This window comes from Primulina eburnea, chromosome 1 (genome assembly GCF_022965805.1).
Source record: "Primulina eburnea isolate SZY01 chromosome 1, ASM2296580v1, whole genome shotgun sequence".
NCBI classification, from domain to species: Eukaryota; Viridiplantae; Streptophyta; class Magnoliopsida; order Lamiales; family Gesneriaceae; genus Primulina; species Primulina eburnea.
This window is the reverse complement of record NC_133101.1, coordinates 54,220,370-54,236,220: the sequence shown is the minus strand read 5'-3', so window position 1 is coordinate 54,236,220 and position 15,851 is coordinate 54,220,370. Positions and strand designations below refer to the sequence as shown.

At 34.8% G+C, this 15,851-nt stretch overlaps 2 protein-coding genes across 3 annotated transcripts; one reads left to right on the top strand and one right to left on the bottom strand.

Annotated features, from left to right (window-relative positions):
• The first annotated feature begins 492 nt into the window (after positions 1-492).
• On the top strand, positions 493-3,007 carry LOC140831438 (transcription factor MTB3-like). The gene is given in 3 exon segments (XM_073195192.1): positions 493-651; positions 1,199-1,424; positions 1,426-3,007. Coding segments are annotated over 2 exon segments (1,497 nt in total). The 5' UTR covers positions 493-651; positions 1,199-1,301; the 3' UTR covers positions 2,800-3,007.
• Positions 3,008-11,633: 8,626 nt separating this feature from the next.
• Positions 11,634-14,698, bottom strand: LOC140831430 (F-box/kelch-repeat protein OR23). Of its 2 annotated transcripts, none has more exons than XM_073195183.1 (2): positions 13,595-14,695; positions 11,634-12,143 (listed from the first exon to the last, which is right to left on the bottom strand). In XM_073195183.1, the coding sequence occupies exons 1-2, from the start codon at positions 14,524-14,526 to the stop codon at positions 11,852-11,854; spliced, it is 1,224 nt and encodes a 407-aa protein (XP_073051284.1). In that variant the 5' UTR covers positions 14,527-14,695; the 3' UTR covers positions 11,634-11,851. The 2 variants fall into 2 exon arrangements, with proteins under 2 accessions (XP_073051284.1, XP_073051289.1); XM_073195188.1 differs by lacking the exon at positions 11,634-12,143 and adding an exon at positions 12,179-12,491 and having other exon boundaries at positions 13,595-14,698.
• Positions 14,699-15,851: the final 1,153 nt, after the last annotated feature.

The following is a 15,851-nucleotide window of genomic DNA, read 5'->3' as shown; positions in this document are numbered from 1 at the left end:
TCGCCCTATCTATTCATCTCTTTTTTTTTTCCGACCGTCTCACGGATCCTAATCTGTGAGACATGATCAACCCTACTCATATTCACAAGAAAAAGTAATACTCTTAGCATAGAAATAATATTTTTTCTGGATGACCCAAATAATAGATGCGTCTCATAAATACGACCCGTGAGACCGTCTCACACAAGTTTTTGCCTCTCTTTTGTTACATTTTTGGAATAATTAAACTTAATATCTCTAAAATTTGTCATATTTTAAAAAAAAAGTTTTAATTACATTGAAATGTTTCATGTTCATCCCTTGAGTTCTGCGAAAATTAAGAAATAAGTTCGATAACGTTTAAAATTACAAACATTTCAATCAGTATCTCTTTTTTTAATTACATTTGACCCCTTGTTTTTTTTTTTACTTTACATTTTTTTAATCATATATTTGTTTTACATTTCATGAGATTAAATATAGTGAGATTTAATTAAGTCCAATATAATAATTATCTCATGTGATATATGGATAAACATCGTATATTTGTAAGGGAACAGAAAAAGAAAAAGGACAATACGATGGGCATACGAAGTGTTCAGATCCGAAGAACCAGGGGAAGTCACATTAAACACGAGCGGCGTCTGTGAAAACCATGCCACTGAATCTCAGGTAATTTGACGAAAAATGCTTTTGTTTCTTGTGTTCGATGCATTTCTCCTTATTTCGTCTTGTCACGTATATTTCTGACTTCTTGTAACTCTCTTTCTTTCTCGGACTTCAAAACTTAATATATACCAAGATTCATCCCACTCCAATCACTTGGGTTTTCTTGGTTCTGTTTTCTGTGTCTGGAAGATGAAATTGAAGTGTCAGTGCTTTTGATTTGGTTTTCGAGAAAAAGCCTAGTAAAATTGATTTCTTGGGTGGGTTTATTCTAATTAGATCGATCGCCTTTTTCTGTTTGGGGGTAAGTGCTGCTTTCTTTTTCTTTTTCCCAGTAAGGTTGTGTTTTCTAGGGTGTCTCCTGTGACTTTTGATTTCATGTTGCTCAAAAACTTGTTCTCTATACTGACCTAGAGTACAGGGTGTTCAAGATTCCAAATTTTGCTGCTAGGGTTTATGCGACTTTCTTGCAATGTGTCACGGAGCTGTTGAAACGCTTTTGATTTATCGTAATTGTAGTTGTGTTTGATCGAGTTGGCGTCTTTGTTTTCAGACTTGTATGTAAAGCAAGTCGGGTATTTTGGAGGGCCCGTGTTGGATTATATTGAGAATTACTCCCATTTAACATCTGAAAGTTGAGTTCTGTGTCATTTGTGATGGGGAACAATTTTTGGTTAAACGAAGAGGAAAAGGCTGTTGCGGAAAGTGTATTAGGCAGTGAAGCTGCTGAATATTTTACTTGGTCCGCTTCGAATAACGTGTTGTCGGAGTTCTCTACATTCTGGTGGGGATCTGGGAGTGCAGCAGGCACTCTGCAAGATTGTGGATGGATCTGATTGGACATACGCCATTTATTGGCATGTTTCAAAATCAAAATCGGGTAAATCAGCCTTAATTTGGGGGGACGGGCATTGTAGAGAACCAAAGGAAGGTGAGGATTCTGAGGAAAATATACCCAACGAGGGAGATAGGAGAAGACACGTGCTTCGAAAGATTCTTTCTTCTTTTGGGGGATCAGAAGATGAGAATGTAGCAGTGAACTTAGACCAAGTTTCGGCTGTCGAAATGTTTTATCTCGCGTCCATGTACTTTGCCTTCCCTTTTGATAAGCCGTCAATTCCTTCCCAGTCGTTCAATTCAGGCAGATCGATTTGGGCTTCTGATGCAAAAAGCTGTTTGGAACGGTACCAATCAAGATCATATCTAGCAAAGTTGACTCATTTTGAGACGGTAGTGTTTGTTCCATTGAAATCGGGAGTTGTGGAGATTGGTTCGAGAAAATCGATACCGGAGGACCCCAGTATTATACGGTTAGCCAAGGCTATAGTTGTTAAGACAATTCCCGTTCAGCCAAAACCCGTTCCTAAAATTTTTGGGCAAGAACTCAGTTTTGGGTGTTCGAAATCAAGTCCAATCGGTATTAGCTTTTCGCCGAAAGTGGAAGATGATTCTGGATTTTCTTCAGAATCTTGTGATTTACAAACAATTGGAGGTGCTAAACTTTATGGGAACTCCTCAAATGGGCATCGAAGTGATGATGGTGAAACTAAAATGTTTGCGAACATGAATGAGATAATAGTAGGTGGATCGAACTCACAAGTCCTTGGGTCTAATAACGAGCAAATGAATGAGGATTCATTGATTCTGTCTGATGAACGAAGACCAAGAAAGAGGGGTCGGAAACCAGCAAATGGGAGGGAAGAGCCGTTGAATCACGTGGAAGCAGAAAGACAGAGACGTGAAAAACTTAACCAGCGTTTTTATGCATTACGGGCCGTAGTTCCAAATATCTCGAAAATGGACAAAGCTTCGCTTCTTGGTGATGCAATTGCCTATATAACAGATCTTCAGACTAAGATAAGGATCCTGGAAGCAGAGAAAGGTATTGTGAATCATAACCAAAACCAGCAGACTATACCAGATATAGATTTTCATGAAAGGCATGAAGATTCAGTTTTACGGGTAAGCTTCCCGCTGGACGCCCACCCTGTATCTAAAGTTGTAAAAACATTGAGAGAGCATCAGGTGATGGCCCAAGAATCCACCATTTCCATAACCGACAGCGGTGAAGTTGTACACACATTCTCGATTCAAACTCAGAGTGGCACTGCTGAACACTTGAAGAAAATGTTAGGTGATGCTCTATTGAGATGAAACAGCTGTAGTAAACTTGCCGATGTAAGATGTTCCTTGATTTTCATTTTTATTTCATTTTTATATCTGTGTCGTGGGGTGGATGGCCCATTGTTGTAGAAAACAGCTTTATGTAGATTCTGTCTAGCTAATTTTTTCTCTTATATTTGGCTTAACGTTACTGTAAAACATGATTCAGAATTCGCGTGTTCTGGCAGTTCTTTTGTCATTTTTGTCCTGTTGCCTTGAAGATTAAAAGTTGAAGAACACAGAGTATTTATCTCAATGAATCACGACGACATAAAATTTATGAATAAAAATAATATTTTACAATGGGGTTTATATTTTGTCGGAAAATTATTAATACCTTCTCCACTAATTTATATGTTAAACATTTTTAGAAAAAAATATTATAGATAAAATATTATAATATAATTATTAATTTCAAATAAAGTATATTTCATTTGATATTTTATTTTATGCAAATGTATGCTCTAAAATTAAAATATAGGAAAATTTGCATTTTCGATCTCACTTTGTAATTTTGATTTTCTAAGCTATCAAATTTCGGAAGGTTCGATCCTGGGTGTGGGGGCAGTGCCCACACCAAAGATCAAGGGCTGAGATTCATATCATGGGGAATAAAAAAAAATTTAAAAAAAAAAAAATTGGGCCAGAAAAAATTCTGGCCCTTGGATGTGCCTGCAGGGGTAGGGTGAAATAATCCTCAAATTTCAGTGTTGATAATATATCTTCCAATTATAGGAAATTTTAGTCATTTTTAATTGGGAGTATTGATGTGATATTACAGTCACCGCTGCATCGATAACACATCTGCGTGTCGTCAAAAAATGGACTAAAATTATCAAGAAAACAAAAATAACATATTAAAACTGAAATTTAGAGATACATACGGCCAAAACCACAAATATGCAAATACACAATGAAAAAAATTTCTCGCACACACATACACACACAGGGTCGTGCCTATTAAGAGGCAAATGAGTCCAATGACTCAGGCTCATCTCTTTTTTGGGGCCCAAATTTTTTTTAAAAAAAATTATTATATATAATACTAGTTATTAGATATCTCTAAACTAAGTATTTATTAAATAAAACTTGCTTAGCATGTTATCGATTTATTCTCCAATCTTCCCCAATATTCATCTGCAGATAAGCCTTAATCGACTCCAGTCGTTGCGTCGTCTCTAGATTTGATTGAAAGACCCGTGAGGAGTTGTAAGTCTATTTTCTTGTATATGCTTTGTTCGAGCTTCTAATTTTTTATTGTAGTTTTTTACTTTCTTCGGGGTTTTATGATGTATCTATAATATACCATTTTTGACTGAAATTTTGGTGGATGTAATGCTTATACGGCTTTCAAATGCTCATATTGCTTATAAAATCTTGTTGAATGTCACGGTCACAATAGCAAGTGCATAGCAAAGTTTCTCAAACATAAAGCTCGTCAAAACTTCTCTCCATCAACCATGTCACGAGAAAGATTGAATGGATTGGCTATGTTATCGATTGAGAAAAAATTACTGAACAATTTGATTATACAGACTTGATTAGTATTTTTAGCTCTAAAACTGTTAGAGTTAAATAGTTGATGATGGTTGATAGAAAATAGATGCCTGATATATGGAAAGCTTAGAAATGAAAGCTTTCCAAAAAGTTAATCTAAGGAAAAAAAAAGCACGGTCTTTTTAAAAATGTTATTGCTACTTTCGAAAGCATACCGTCACCAAAAATCATCGTTAAATTTAACGACGAAATTAAATAGCAATGTTTTTGTGAAAGACTGTCGCTAATTGCTATGGTCACCATTACTCATATTTAGCGACAGAATTAGCTAATTGCGATGGTTCTTTTCAAAATCCGTCGCTAAATAATTTATTTTAATTTTTTTAAATACGATTTTTTTTTGAATTTTAATCATTAATATATTTTTTATACAAAAAAATAGTTTTCATTAATGAATTTAAATATATATCACATTAATATATAAGTTAATTTTTTTTTCAAAAAATAACATTAAACTAATATGTCAAACAGAATCATATATATATATATATATATATATATATATATATATATATATATATATATATATATATATATATCGCGCACTTTATTTATATATATATATTTCAAATTCGATTGATATAAAATAAAGTGCGCAAGAAATATCCTCAACAAAATATAATAAAATCCTATGATGTCTTGGTCTCGTCGTCGTCGTCTTCTTTGTCCGCGTATCCCTCTTCATCGTCGTCATCATCACCGTAGCTCGAGTTGTGTGATAACCAAATATACTGATGTGAGTCCCCGTGTCCATGTAAGGATTTACATTAGTTTAAAATATTAAAATGAAATATTGCATTAATAATTAGACGTATAAGTTAAATTAAATATTTCTTAATAATAATAAATATAATAATATTTGAATTGATAATTAAAATTTTCATTATTTTAAAAATCATGATAAATATATATAAATAAATATAAACATAATTCAAATTTAGTATATGTATTACTTAATTTTGATCAAATTATATATAAATTTTATAAATATTTTTAAAAATATTTAAAAATAAAAATAATAGACTGACAATTGTATTTTCGATTTTTTATTTAATATTTATAAATATTTGAAGTAATTATGAAAGAATAATATTATTTATTTTAATAAGAGTACGTGACAATAATACATAATAACAATAATTACACATTAATTGTATTAATAATTATAGTTAATAGTTATATTAAATATTGTAAAAAGAGTAATGTTAATAATAAATATAATAATATCTCAAAATTTTAATTAAATATATATTAACTTCATGAATAATGTATTTGAAATTATAATTAAATTAACTTTGAATATGATAAATATTTATGAATATGAATAAATTATAAACAATATTCAAATTATAATTATTCAAAATATTATATAATAATATAATTTATTATTTAAAAGTAATGCATTAATGAATTACTGAACGTAATAATTAATAACCATAATTATACACATCATTATATACATTGAAGTTTATATAATTATTATCAAATTATCGTACATAAAGAAATATGCTAAAACACGTGCTATGTTTACTAGTTAAATCTAACATATAATTAAATAATACAATAAAATAAATAACCCAACATAAAGCATTTTCAGATTAAAATATATTACTTAATAATAAAACTATTATATGACATGAAAGTTTTATACAACATATGTACATCTAACATATAATTATAAAATATAGCATGCAACGACGAAATTTATGCAAATTCCGTCAATATGTAATTAATAACGAGAGTTTATATATTTTGTTGCTATCATTACAAAAAAACGATTGGCTTAACGACGGTTTTTGTTAAACCGTCGCCTATTTATCGACGGTTTTTAATATAACCGTCGCCGAATAAAGTAAGCGACGGTTTATCGATTTTTGAATACTTTCATTCTAATTATTGAATACTTTTACATAAAAGATTAAAACATGTTTTCCTGGTTATAGATTTTTGCCACATAATAGTCGTGTCTCGAGATACATATCGGCTCAGTTCTCACTGCAGACATGTGATCCCGACTGGTCGTGGAGGTATGTGACACCTGAGCAGCGACAGTGGTACTGGGAGTAGTTCTGTGTAAGTCTTTATTAAGACAATTAATTTTTACAATAAAATGTTCCAATTTTTATTAAACGATTACCTTAATTAAATGAAAAAAATATTGCAGACGAGGTATACATGGGTTGCTGATATTGATGCTCAGGTACGGAAATTGTGGTTCCGTACCACTGCCACCCTATACCGCCGGACCATTCATCCACAGACGGTCACGCCTGAGAGATGGGCTTCTTGAACTGCTGCTTGGGAGTAGCAGGATTGGCAGGACAGAGCCGCGAAGAACAAGGCCAACAAGAACAACGAGCCAGCAGGTGAAGGTACAGGGACGACAAAGCACATCGCAGGTGCGAAGACGTACAGTGCTCATTGACACGCGATCCCGCCTGATCCACGTATGTTTACGAAATTTTGTTATTTACATTAACGTTACAGTGAGAAAAATCGATTTGATTCATTTTTTTTTATCAACATTATAGGAGGAGATGGAGCGCTCCATGGATGAGTCGATGACTCCCCCAGATGATGGGTTAGAGTCTGCTGTCCCCAGCCTACAGTCGGTAAACAGCATGTTCAAGATTGTGGTTGGTGGGAAAAGAAGGGGAGGATGTACGGGTGTGGGTCGATGACCTGCACCTTATATCCAGATGAGATGGCTTCGGTCGACGTGGTGGGTCATCGGGTGTCAGTCAGTCGTATCAGTCCCAGCAGATGGCAGACATGCGACAGACTCTAGACTCATCGTTACGACGTAACGATGAGCTTTGCGAGAGGATGCAGGCTATAGAGGCGGAGAACGCCATGCTGAGAATTCGCATGGCGTCACCAGAGGATCAGGTCGAGTCCTAGTTGCAGGCATGTCACAGGGAGCTACTGCGCATACATCAGGCCGCACACTGCTTGGATCAGACACTTATCACAGGGGTCGATCCCGTGGCGCAGCAGTTGCTTCTTCATCTCGTATCCACAGATTATCACAGAGTTATGTTCCTCATTCGCAAGGGTACGGGGATGGAGACGACGATGACGAGACACAGTCACCGTCACCGTAGCCACGTTTTTTTCTGATGTTTTTTTAAGACATTTGTACCAAACACTTGTATTGTTATTTTTATATCAGTAATATGATTACATTTCTCAAATTTTGTTGTTAATTTTTTTTCAATTATACGCGACAAAATAATATTTTTATATCACTACTTATTAAATGAATTTTTTTTTTTTTAAAAAGCTAATATGGCAACGGTTTTGTCAAAAACTGTCGCAATATGACGACGGTTTTGGAGAAAACCGTCGCTTAATATGGCGACGGTTTCAAAAAACATGTTGCTTAGTATAGCGACGGTTTTCTCCAAAACTATCGCTTAATATAGCGACTGTTTTGGTGATAAACACCGTCGCTTAACCTAGCGACGACTTGTATGTAACTGTCGCTAACATAGCGACGGTTTGCTTATCAACAAAACTGTTGCTACTTTAAGACGGTTATTGAGAAACCGTCGTTAGTAGAAGGCGACGCGACCTCCGGTTACGGAACACCAAACCGTCGCTATAACCGTCGCCTGACCCTCCAGCGATGGTTTTTACCGTCGCTAGCCTCTGTTTTTTTTGTAGTGCATCTTAATTACAGAATAAACAAATCATTACTAATTGTAACGACAGAATAACTTAAATCGGTACTAAATAGCGACGTTTTATGTTAATTTATTGCTAATTAAGCATTTTTTTAGTGTATTATACGATTGCATGTTGTTAATTGCTGAACTTTATAACATTTCATTACAAAACTACAAATCCACACATAGAAAGAACAAAAGAACGAACAAGAAAATACATTAAAAAAATATATGCTTGGTTCTTGATCGTGCTTGAACCAAACAAAAGATTAAAAGAAAAACATAATATTAAAATCCAGAATTCTTGTCAGTCGTGGTGTATACATGTTAAGACAACACAATATTTTTCACTTGAATTGCCAATTGGCAGCTTTATTTACGATCACTACTGGCCACACCAAACTGAATCATATTTTGATTTGGATATGCTTCAGCTGCCCGAGGAGGAGGAGGAGAAGGCGGGCTGCGGCCAGCGAAGTTCCGCTCGTTGATGGCGGCGGATTTGCATGTGCCGGTGCCTGTGTTGGGGATCCATGTGCATGGGTTCGGGGAAGGCGTTCGACCCTGCAACGATTGTAACAGAAGATTTTGTCCCTTCAGCATCCATTGTTCTTCTTCTTCGTCCAGAATTCGAGTTCCTTCGCATGATTTCATGTTAAGGAGGAAAAATACAGATATAATAGCAAAGATGAGTATTCCCGCAGACCTGATCATCTTGTTTGAGTGGAGATTATATATGCTTCGTAATATATATATAAGGGTTTTTCTTTTGTGCAGAGAGATTTTTTTTTCATACAATATCTTAAAAATTTGTGAGTGATGAAATATGGGATTTGTGGGTGTGTATATATAGTATATGGAAAAGGTGTGACTTCGATTTTTCCTTTTAACATTATTAATTTGTGCACAGGGATTTGACTGTTGACTGGAATGATATGTTTTTTGAGAGGAAAAATATAAGAAATTGAATTGGTCAAGAGCGCAGAGAGAGACCACTAATTCTATATAATCAATTGTTATTTATTTATTTATTTATTTATTTTTTTTTTGAGTTGAGGAAAAATTGGTTTCTAACTTTTTGAAAAATTATATAGGCGTCATCACAATACCTTTTCCAACCAATTTAGGACTGGTAGCAGTGATATCACATATCTTTATTTACGAGACAGGTCAACTCTGTCTGTAATTATAATAAAAACTAATATTATTAATATAAAAAATAATATTTTTCCATGGTTAACTAAAATAGAATATTTGTCTCACAAAATTGACTCGTGAGACCGTCTCATATAAATTTTTGTGATTTAAGATTAGATTTGTTGGCAATATTGAAACAGAAAAAAAAAATTTTATTTTTTTCTTATTTTGAATGGAGTAGAGTATTGGGATATTTTCAACTTAACTTTCTACTTATTATAATGATATATAGTTAGTATGGTCTTAACAAGGATTCAAAAATTGAGCGGTCACGTAGTACACAGCAAGCGCGCACATTCAAGCAATAAAACGCGTTCTATTCTTGGGGTTTACTCTAAAACCTGATAATAAATTTATTAAATTTGAGGCAGACTTGAAAGTTGAATCGGTAAAATTATATCTGATGACGAGATCTTGAATTGACCATTTGGATTATCTAATCCTATCTCATCGTTTCGGGCTGGAAACTGCATTTTTTTTTTAATCATTTGTGTTTTATTTTTTAGAATTTTGATTATCTATATTATCGAATTTAGCAAAAACTTATGTAAGACAGTCTCACAGATCGTATTTTATGAGATGGTTCTCTTGTTTGGATCATCCATGAAAAAGTATTATTTTTTATGCTAATAATATTATTTTTTATTGTGAATATCGGTATGGTTGACTCGTCTCACAGATAAAGATTCGTGAGATAGTCTCACAAGAGAATAATTCATCGAACTTTAGTTTTATTCCAATTTTTATTTTTTTTTATTTTTTGTCAATTAGTCATCTTTCTGACACAATACTGATGAAAACCAATGTGACACTGATGGTGGTATTGAAGTGTGTAGTGACACATCAATATTCTTAATAAAAATTACTAAAATTGTCTAAAATAGAAAGATACATTAGTAAAATTTAAATTTGATACAAATTCATAAATAAAAAAAATGCGATTTTCTCCTTTTTTTAACAACATATTGTATATCGATTGCAATATTGAATTGATACAAAAAAATCATGTAATATAGATAAAAGGACATCATTATAAAAGTGCAAATATCGTAACTTTGCACTTTTTAAAATTTTAAGTCTATTTTTTTCCCAAAACTGAAATCAGCCAATGGAAATGGCCAAATTGACAGTCAGGTATGCTGAGCTAGAAAATAAATTTTGAGATTTTGGTGGAAAAGTAGTTATGTGGCATTTTTTTTTTTTAAATTCTACCCAAGCAAATAAAAAAAAATGATTATGTTTTTTTTTAAAAAAAAAATTACACAAACTACTTCCCACCAAAATATTCAAATTCATTTTCCAATTGAGCATATCCGGATGTGATCAGCTATTTCCACTTTACCAATTTCAATTTTGGTAATAATAAAAAAAGGACTGAAATTGAGAAAAAATACAAGTTACGGAAGGAAGACTATAAATTGACTCATAACATGATTATAATTGGAAAAAAGTGCTAGTTACATGAACAAAATATAATTTTCCATCCAAAAATCTATCCGATAATGAATAAAAAATATACACACCTATGAGATTTCGATAAGCTTTTGAAATCATGGTGGAAGTTTTGCCAAAAACAAATTGGAAGCCAAAATTAATTTCAGTATGCCAAAATTAATTTCAGTATGCCAAAATTTGAAAGAAAATTCAAAACTATGTGAATAATTAATTACATTAACGAATATAATTTCATATTAATGATACGAATTTCCCCACTGGCGCTTAGATCATAATATATATATATATATATATATATATATATATATATATATATATATATATATATATATATATATATATATGATAAAAATCCTTCATCACAACTATAGGGTCTTTTTGCCGTGGCTAACAACATAATTTCATCTAAAAATGAGAACTTTTTTATAATTGCATATATGGAAAAAAATTTGGTCATTCGCATAAAATTAGACCAAATAATTCATGAGTTTATCATCGAGGTAGATAGTAGGATAGATAGATGGATAGGCTCGGAAAATCCGTTTAGGGGATTTAGACTGAAATTTGGTTATGAATAGACTTGCGGACTTCGAAGATTTTGGTCTCAAATTCATCTTCGTGCTGAACTGAACCTCGTGATTCTTGTTCTCACCTTGATTTTCTTGGTCCGAACCAAGGCATTAATTATATTGATGAAATTTGATTTCAGATTGAGTTGTCAACCATGAATTTAACTAATACGCGTTTCGCTTTTCACAACATGACGTGATTTTGTACGTTTCCATATGGAACAAAACGGATTTTAGAAGCCACCAGGATCGTACTATACGACCATATAAAATAAACGAACTCTCGAAAAATACTGAATGTTTGTTTACTTCTTCCAACATTAGTTCAGAAACATCAACCGGTGGAGATCGAGTTTCTTGTTGGTCAGGAATGAATGCATTTTAAACAAGAATGTACTTTATTGAAGAAATAACATAAATGTTCATCCACTTACATCCATCTGTATAATTTTTATTCACATACTCCCCCAGAACCATTTTCCTGTGCAGAAAAAACTACCCGAGCTGTACATTTTTTTAACATACAAATAGCATTTGAACATAGCAATGCCATACAAAGACAACAACATAGCTCCATAATGGTCATGTTATATGAATCTACAGTCTAATGGTGCACATCACCGCAGTTTTGAAATCTAATGGGGGGAAGGGTGGCTTCGCAACGAGGGATCTCCACGTCCTCGTGACAGGATGGTATATTTGTATAAGCAATGCGGCCGACCTCTTATGTTGACGAGATCGCCTGCTTTCTGTCGTTGAATCATTTATGTTCAAAAGGGTAAGCAAGTGCAGCTCCCCATCTAATGCAATAAAACCAACCGAGGAATCATCAGAGGCTCTTTTAGGTATGGCAGTCTCCATTATCCAACGATTACAAATCATATTGTACCTGTATATAACAAACTGGTATCTGAATGACTAAATTGGTATAATCATAAAGCAGTAGAACTCAATACTTTCAATATATTGATTTCCTGCTGTCCACTCATACATCTTGTATGGACATACAACCCAATAATGGTTCCAAACACTCGAATGTCACAAGTGTGCATGACTTGATAGACAAAAGGGTATCGTGAATGCCAGGTTTCTTTGGCAGAAAGTATTGGTGTCGAATAGAAATTGTCAGCATAATATCATGTGTATAGAAGACAATTTGTTAAAATTGGTAGTGTTGTTACTCGATCGAAATTTTGAAGCAGTCATTAATATTAATTGTGCCTTTGTGTTGGACAGTCTAGAAAAACAAGGTAAAAGTCAAAGATGTAGGAGACACTAGAAATCAAGAGGATCTCATAAATGAACACCACAAGAAAATCAGCAAGAGAAAAGTGGATCTTGTAACAGAGATAATGATAATTTTATCATCTCACTAAGAGTAATGTCATAAATACATGGTGTGCAAGGGTAGCACACCTTATCTACTAAAAAATAACTACTTTATGGCATTTCTGCATGTTCACATGCCAGTTACGAGAGCATTTTGCTGACTTCTTATGGCATCAAGCATAAACTTGTTTATACATCTAAAAAGAAACACTTCCCAACCACTTCGACATTTCTGGAAGCCCTCTCCCCTCCTCTTTTATCATCCATTTTGATGCACCTGAGCTACATGTTTAGGTGTTTTCAGGAAGGTGATTGACCATTTCATTTTGTACAAAAAATTTCCGCACAGAAGCTTAACAACATTTTGACCAAGCAACATTCCTTAATTCCGCTACCCATGAACTTAACTCATCATCCCAAACCCACCCTTTTTCTCTAATCTCTCCTCATGAGCATAAAAAAGATCAACTTCAAAGATTAGTAAGGACCAGCAGCACAACAAACATCTTCTAGTACCAGCTCTAAAAAAGAGTAATCTAGATTAAAAAAGGAACACAATCTGAGAAGGAAAACTATAAATTTAATGTGAGATAAGAAGTCAGTCAAGGATGTCTGTCAGCTAGCTATACGATTAAGCAACAAATTAAAAATGACATATACATAGCTGGAAAGAAAGAGTCGTAAAACGTTTAAGTATTCATATAACGCAACAGATACCGAATGGCCACCAAAGGGGTAAAGAAGTTCTAGAATGTTGTGTGGGTGTATGAATGCAAAAAATAATCATAGGACTGAGTAAGAAAGGTATACTTAAACTGAAACAAGCATGCTCAAATGAATTCTAAAAGCCTTGAAAAACTATGATCTTAACCAGGTAAGGTAGTGCTCCATTGCAATACTACATCCAGGAAAGTGGAAATAAAAGTAGCATCTCCAGTCCACTGATAACGAAGAACTTTGAAGTCGAGTAAACGAATAATACAATCACAGCAAACAAAAGCGTAAATTTACCTGAATATTTCACTCCTGTCGAGCATGAAAATCCCAAGAACATCCTGGCCACCTCCCTCCACCACCACAATTTTCCCCAGTCTCCTTCTCTCCCCTTCTTCCCACATATCTCCAAGCTCCTTCCATTTACTGCCATTTTTCAACTCCATCACTACCGCATCTCTATAATATTCATCTACAGGGAACACCCCTGAAACTGTTCTTGATTCCCCGTATCCTCCCATTACCCAAAACTCCTTGCCAAGAAAAAACCCAACACACCCAGCTCGAAACCTCGGTAGCCCATCTAAAGCCACCCACTCATCCTTTCCAATATCATACATCTCCACCGAGCTCATCCTACTTCCCGCTGCCCCAAACATCGTGTGCCTAGAACCACCCCCCGCCACCACAATCTTCCCCAACTCCGGGACCGCAGCACAAGCAAAGCTGCCACGCGGGGTGATCATGGGAGACAGTAATTCCCAAGAGTACGTCGAAAAATCAAAGCGAAACGCGGATGAGGAAGGGGAAGGGCGATCAAGGGGAAACGACCTGGTATCGAAGAGGGATCCACCGAGCACATAAAAGTGGGGGCCCACTGAAATGGAGATGAAATTGGACAACCCATAAACATGGGGGTTGCAGGGCATAGGTGGAAGGGGGCACCACGAGAGGTTCTTCGGATCAAACAAGTAAGGAGAGAAAATCGAAGGGTCTTGTGGGAAAATACAAAGTAGCTGCGGTGCAACAACGTAATTCTGTCGAAGAGAAATGAGGGTTTTCGATGAGAAGAAACGTCTCCATGATTTGCAGGTGGATTTGAGGCGTGCGTGGTGAGCATATGGGACAAAAGCTAAAATCAACGCCCCCAAATCGTTGGGGAGGCCGGGGATTAGGGTTATGGCTAGGTTTTGAACTCCGATATCCTCCGACGACGAAAGGGGGGCCATTTATGGATGAACAAGCCACTAAGAATTCGGAACCCAAATCATTTCGTTAGCACCAAATTAAATAAAATATTGCTCCCCTCGATCCGATGAAAGCGAGAAGCTACATACAACCGCCAAACCGTAAGGTACAAGTGCCTCCGTTGCTACGACACAGAAAAGAAGCAGCACACGCTAATGGCGGTTTCTTTATTGACCATTAGACTTATTGGTCAAATAATTTTTTTATAAAAAAAATATTTAAATATATTTAAAGAGTGTTATTTTTTTATAAATGAAGTTTGATAAATTATTTTTCCAAATAATCTAAAAAAGATCTTGTGAGTTTTGGATGCACATATATGTGACACGTGTCTTTGACCTTTTAGCTACATTTTTTTTTTTTGCTTTGTTCGACCTTCTTCTCGCACGTCGAAGTGATATAAAATCCGAAGATTTCAAGAATGATCTTATTTCTGTAATGATCCACCCATCTGGGCACGATCTTCACCAGGTTTGGTTACTTCCTGAACCACCTGGATTGAATCTGAAAAAATGCAAACATTCCTGAAACTATTACGTCGACAAAAGTTCATTCCTTCTCGAATAGCCATCAAGTCTGCCCCATTCCCTGAACTAGAAGGACTAATAAGGCAAGTCTTTGCTCCCACTACTCCCCCAACCGAATTCCGTAAAACTACCCCAACACTGAATTTATTACTGATTTCACAACAACCTGCATCAACATCCATCCGTAACTGATTTGGTAACGGTGGATGCCACACATGGTTTGGAGCCAAAGATCCATCCAACTGTGAGTACCTATCCAATATACTTGCACAATGATATGCATCTAACAATGCAACTGCCCAATCAATTCTCAACTCTTTTTGTAATCCAATAGCAGAGTGATTAATCTTACATACCTCATACCAGATGGCCCATAACATCATTGCAAATAATTCAAAATGCTCTTTCAAAAACTCTTTCGACAACACCAAAGCATAATCTACAAAAAGAGCCCACCGAATTTTACCCAAGATTTGCCAAAGTATGTGTCTCTCCAAATATGACGCAAGCGTGAGTAAAATAGTAAACAATGACTAGTAGAAGCACAATATATCTTACACAAAGGACACGTACCTGCCGTCGGCACATGGTTCGCTCTTATTTCTTGACGTGGGTATAATATCATGTGATGCTCGCCACATAAATATGCGTACCTTTGGCGGAATATGAAGGCTCCAAATTAACTTCCACCATTGCTTCAATGGATGTGATGGTTGGAAAGGAGGAGGTTTCGACATATTCATTTCCAATAAATGACCAAGTCTGACTGTATATAAACC

What these genes read in the sequence shown, in the direction of transcription:
- LOC140831430 (XM_073195183.1), bottom strand. Translation starts at nt 14,526, where the DNA reads ATGGCCCCCCTTTCGTCGTCGGAGGATATCGGAGTTCAAAACCTAGCC. An exon ending in GACAGGAGTGAAATATTCAG is followed by an intron (nt 12,144 to 13,594) that starts GTAAATTTACGC and finishes TGTTATATACAG; the next exon opens with GTACAATATGATTTGTAATC.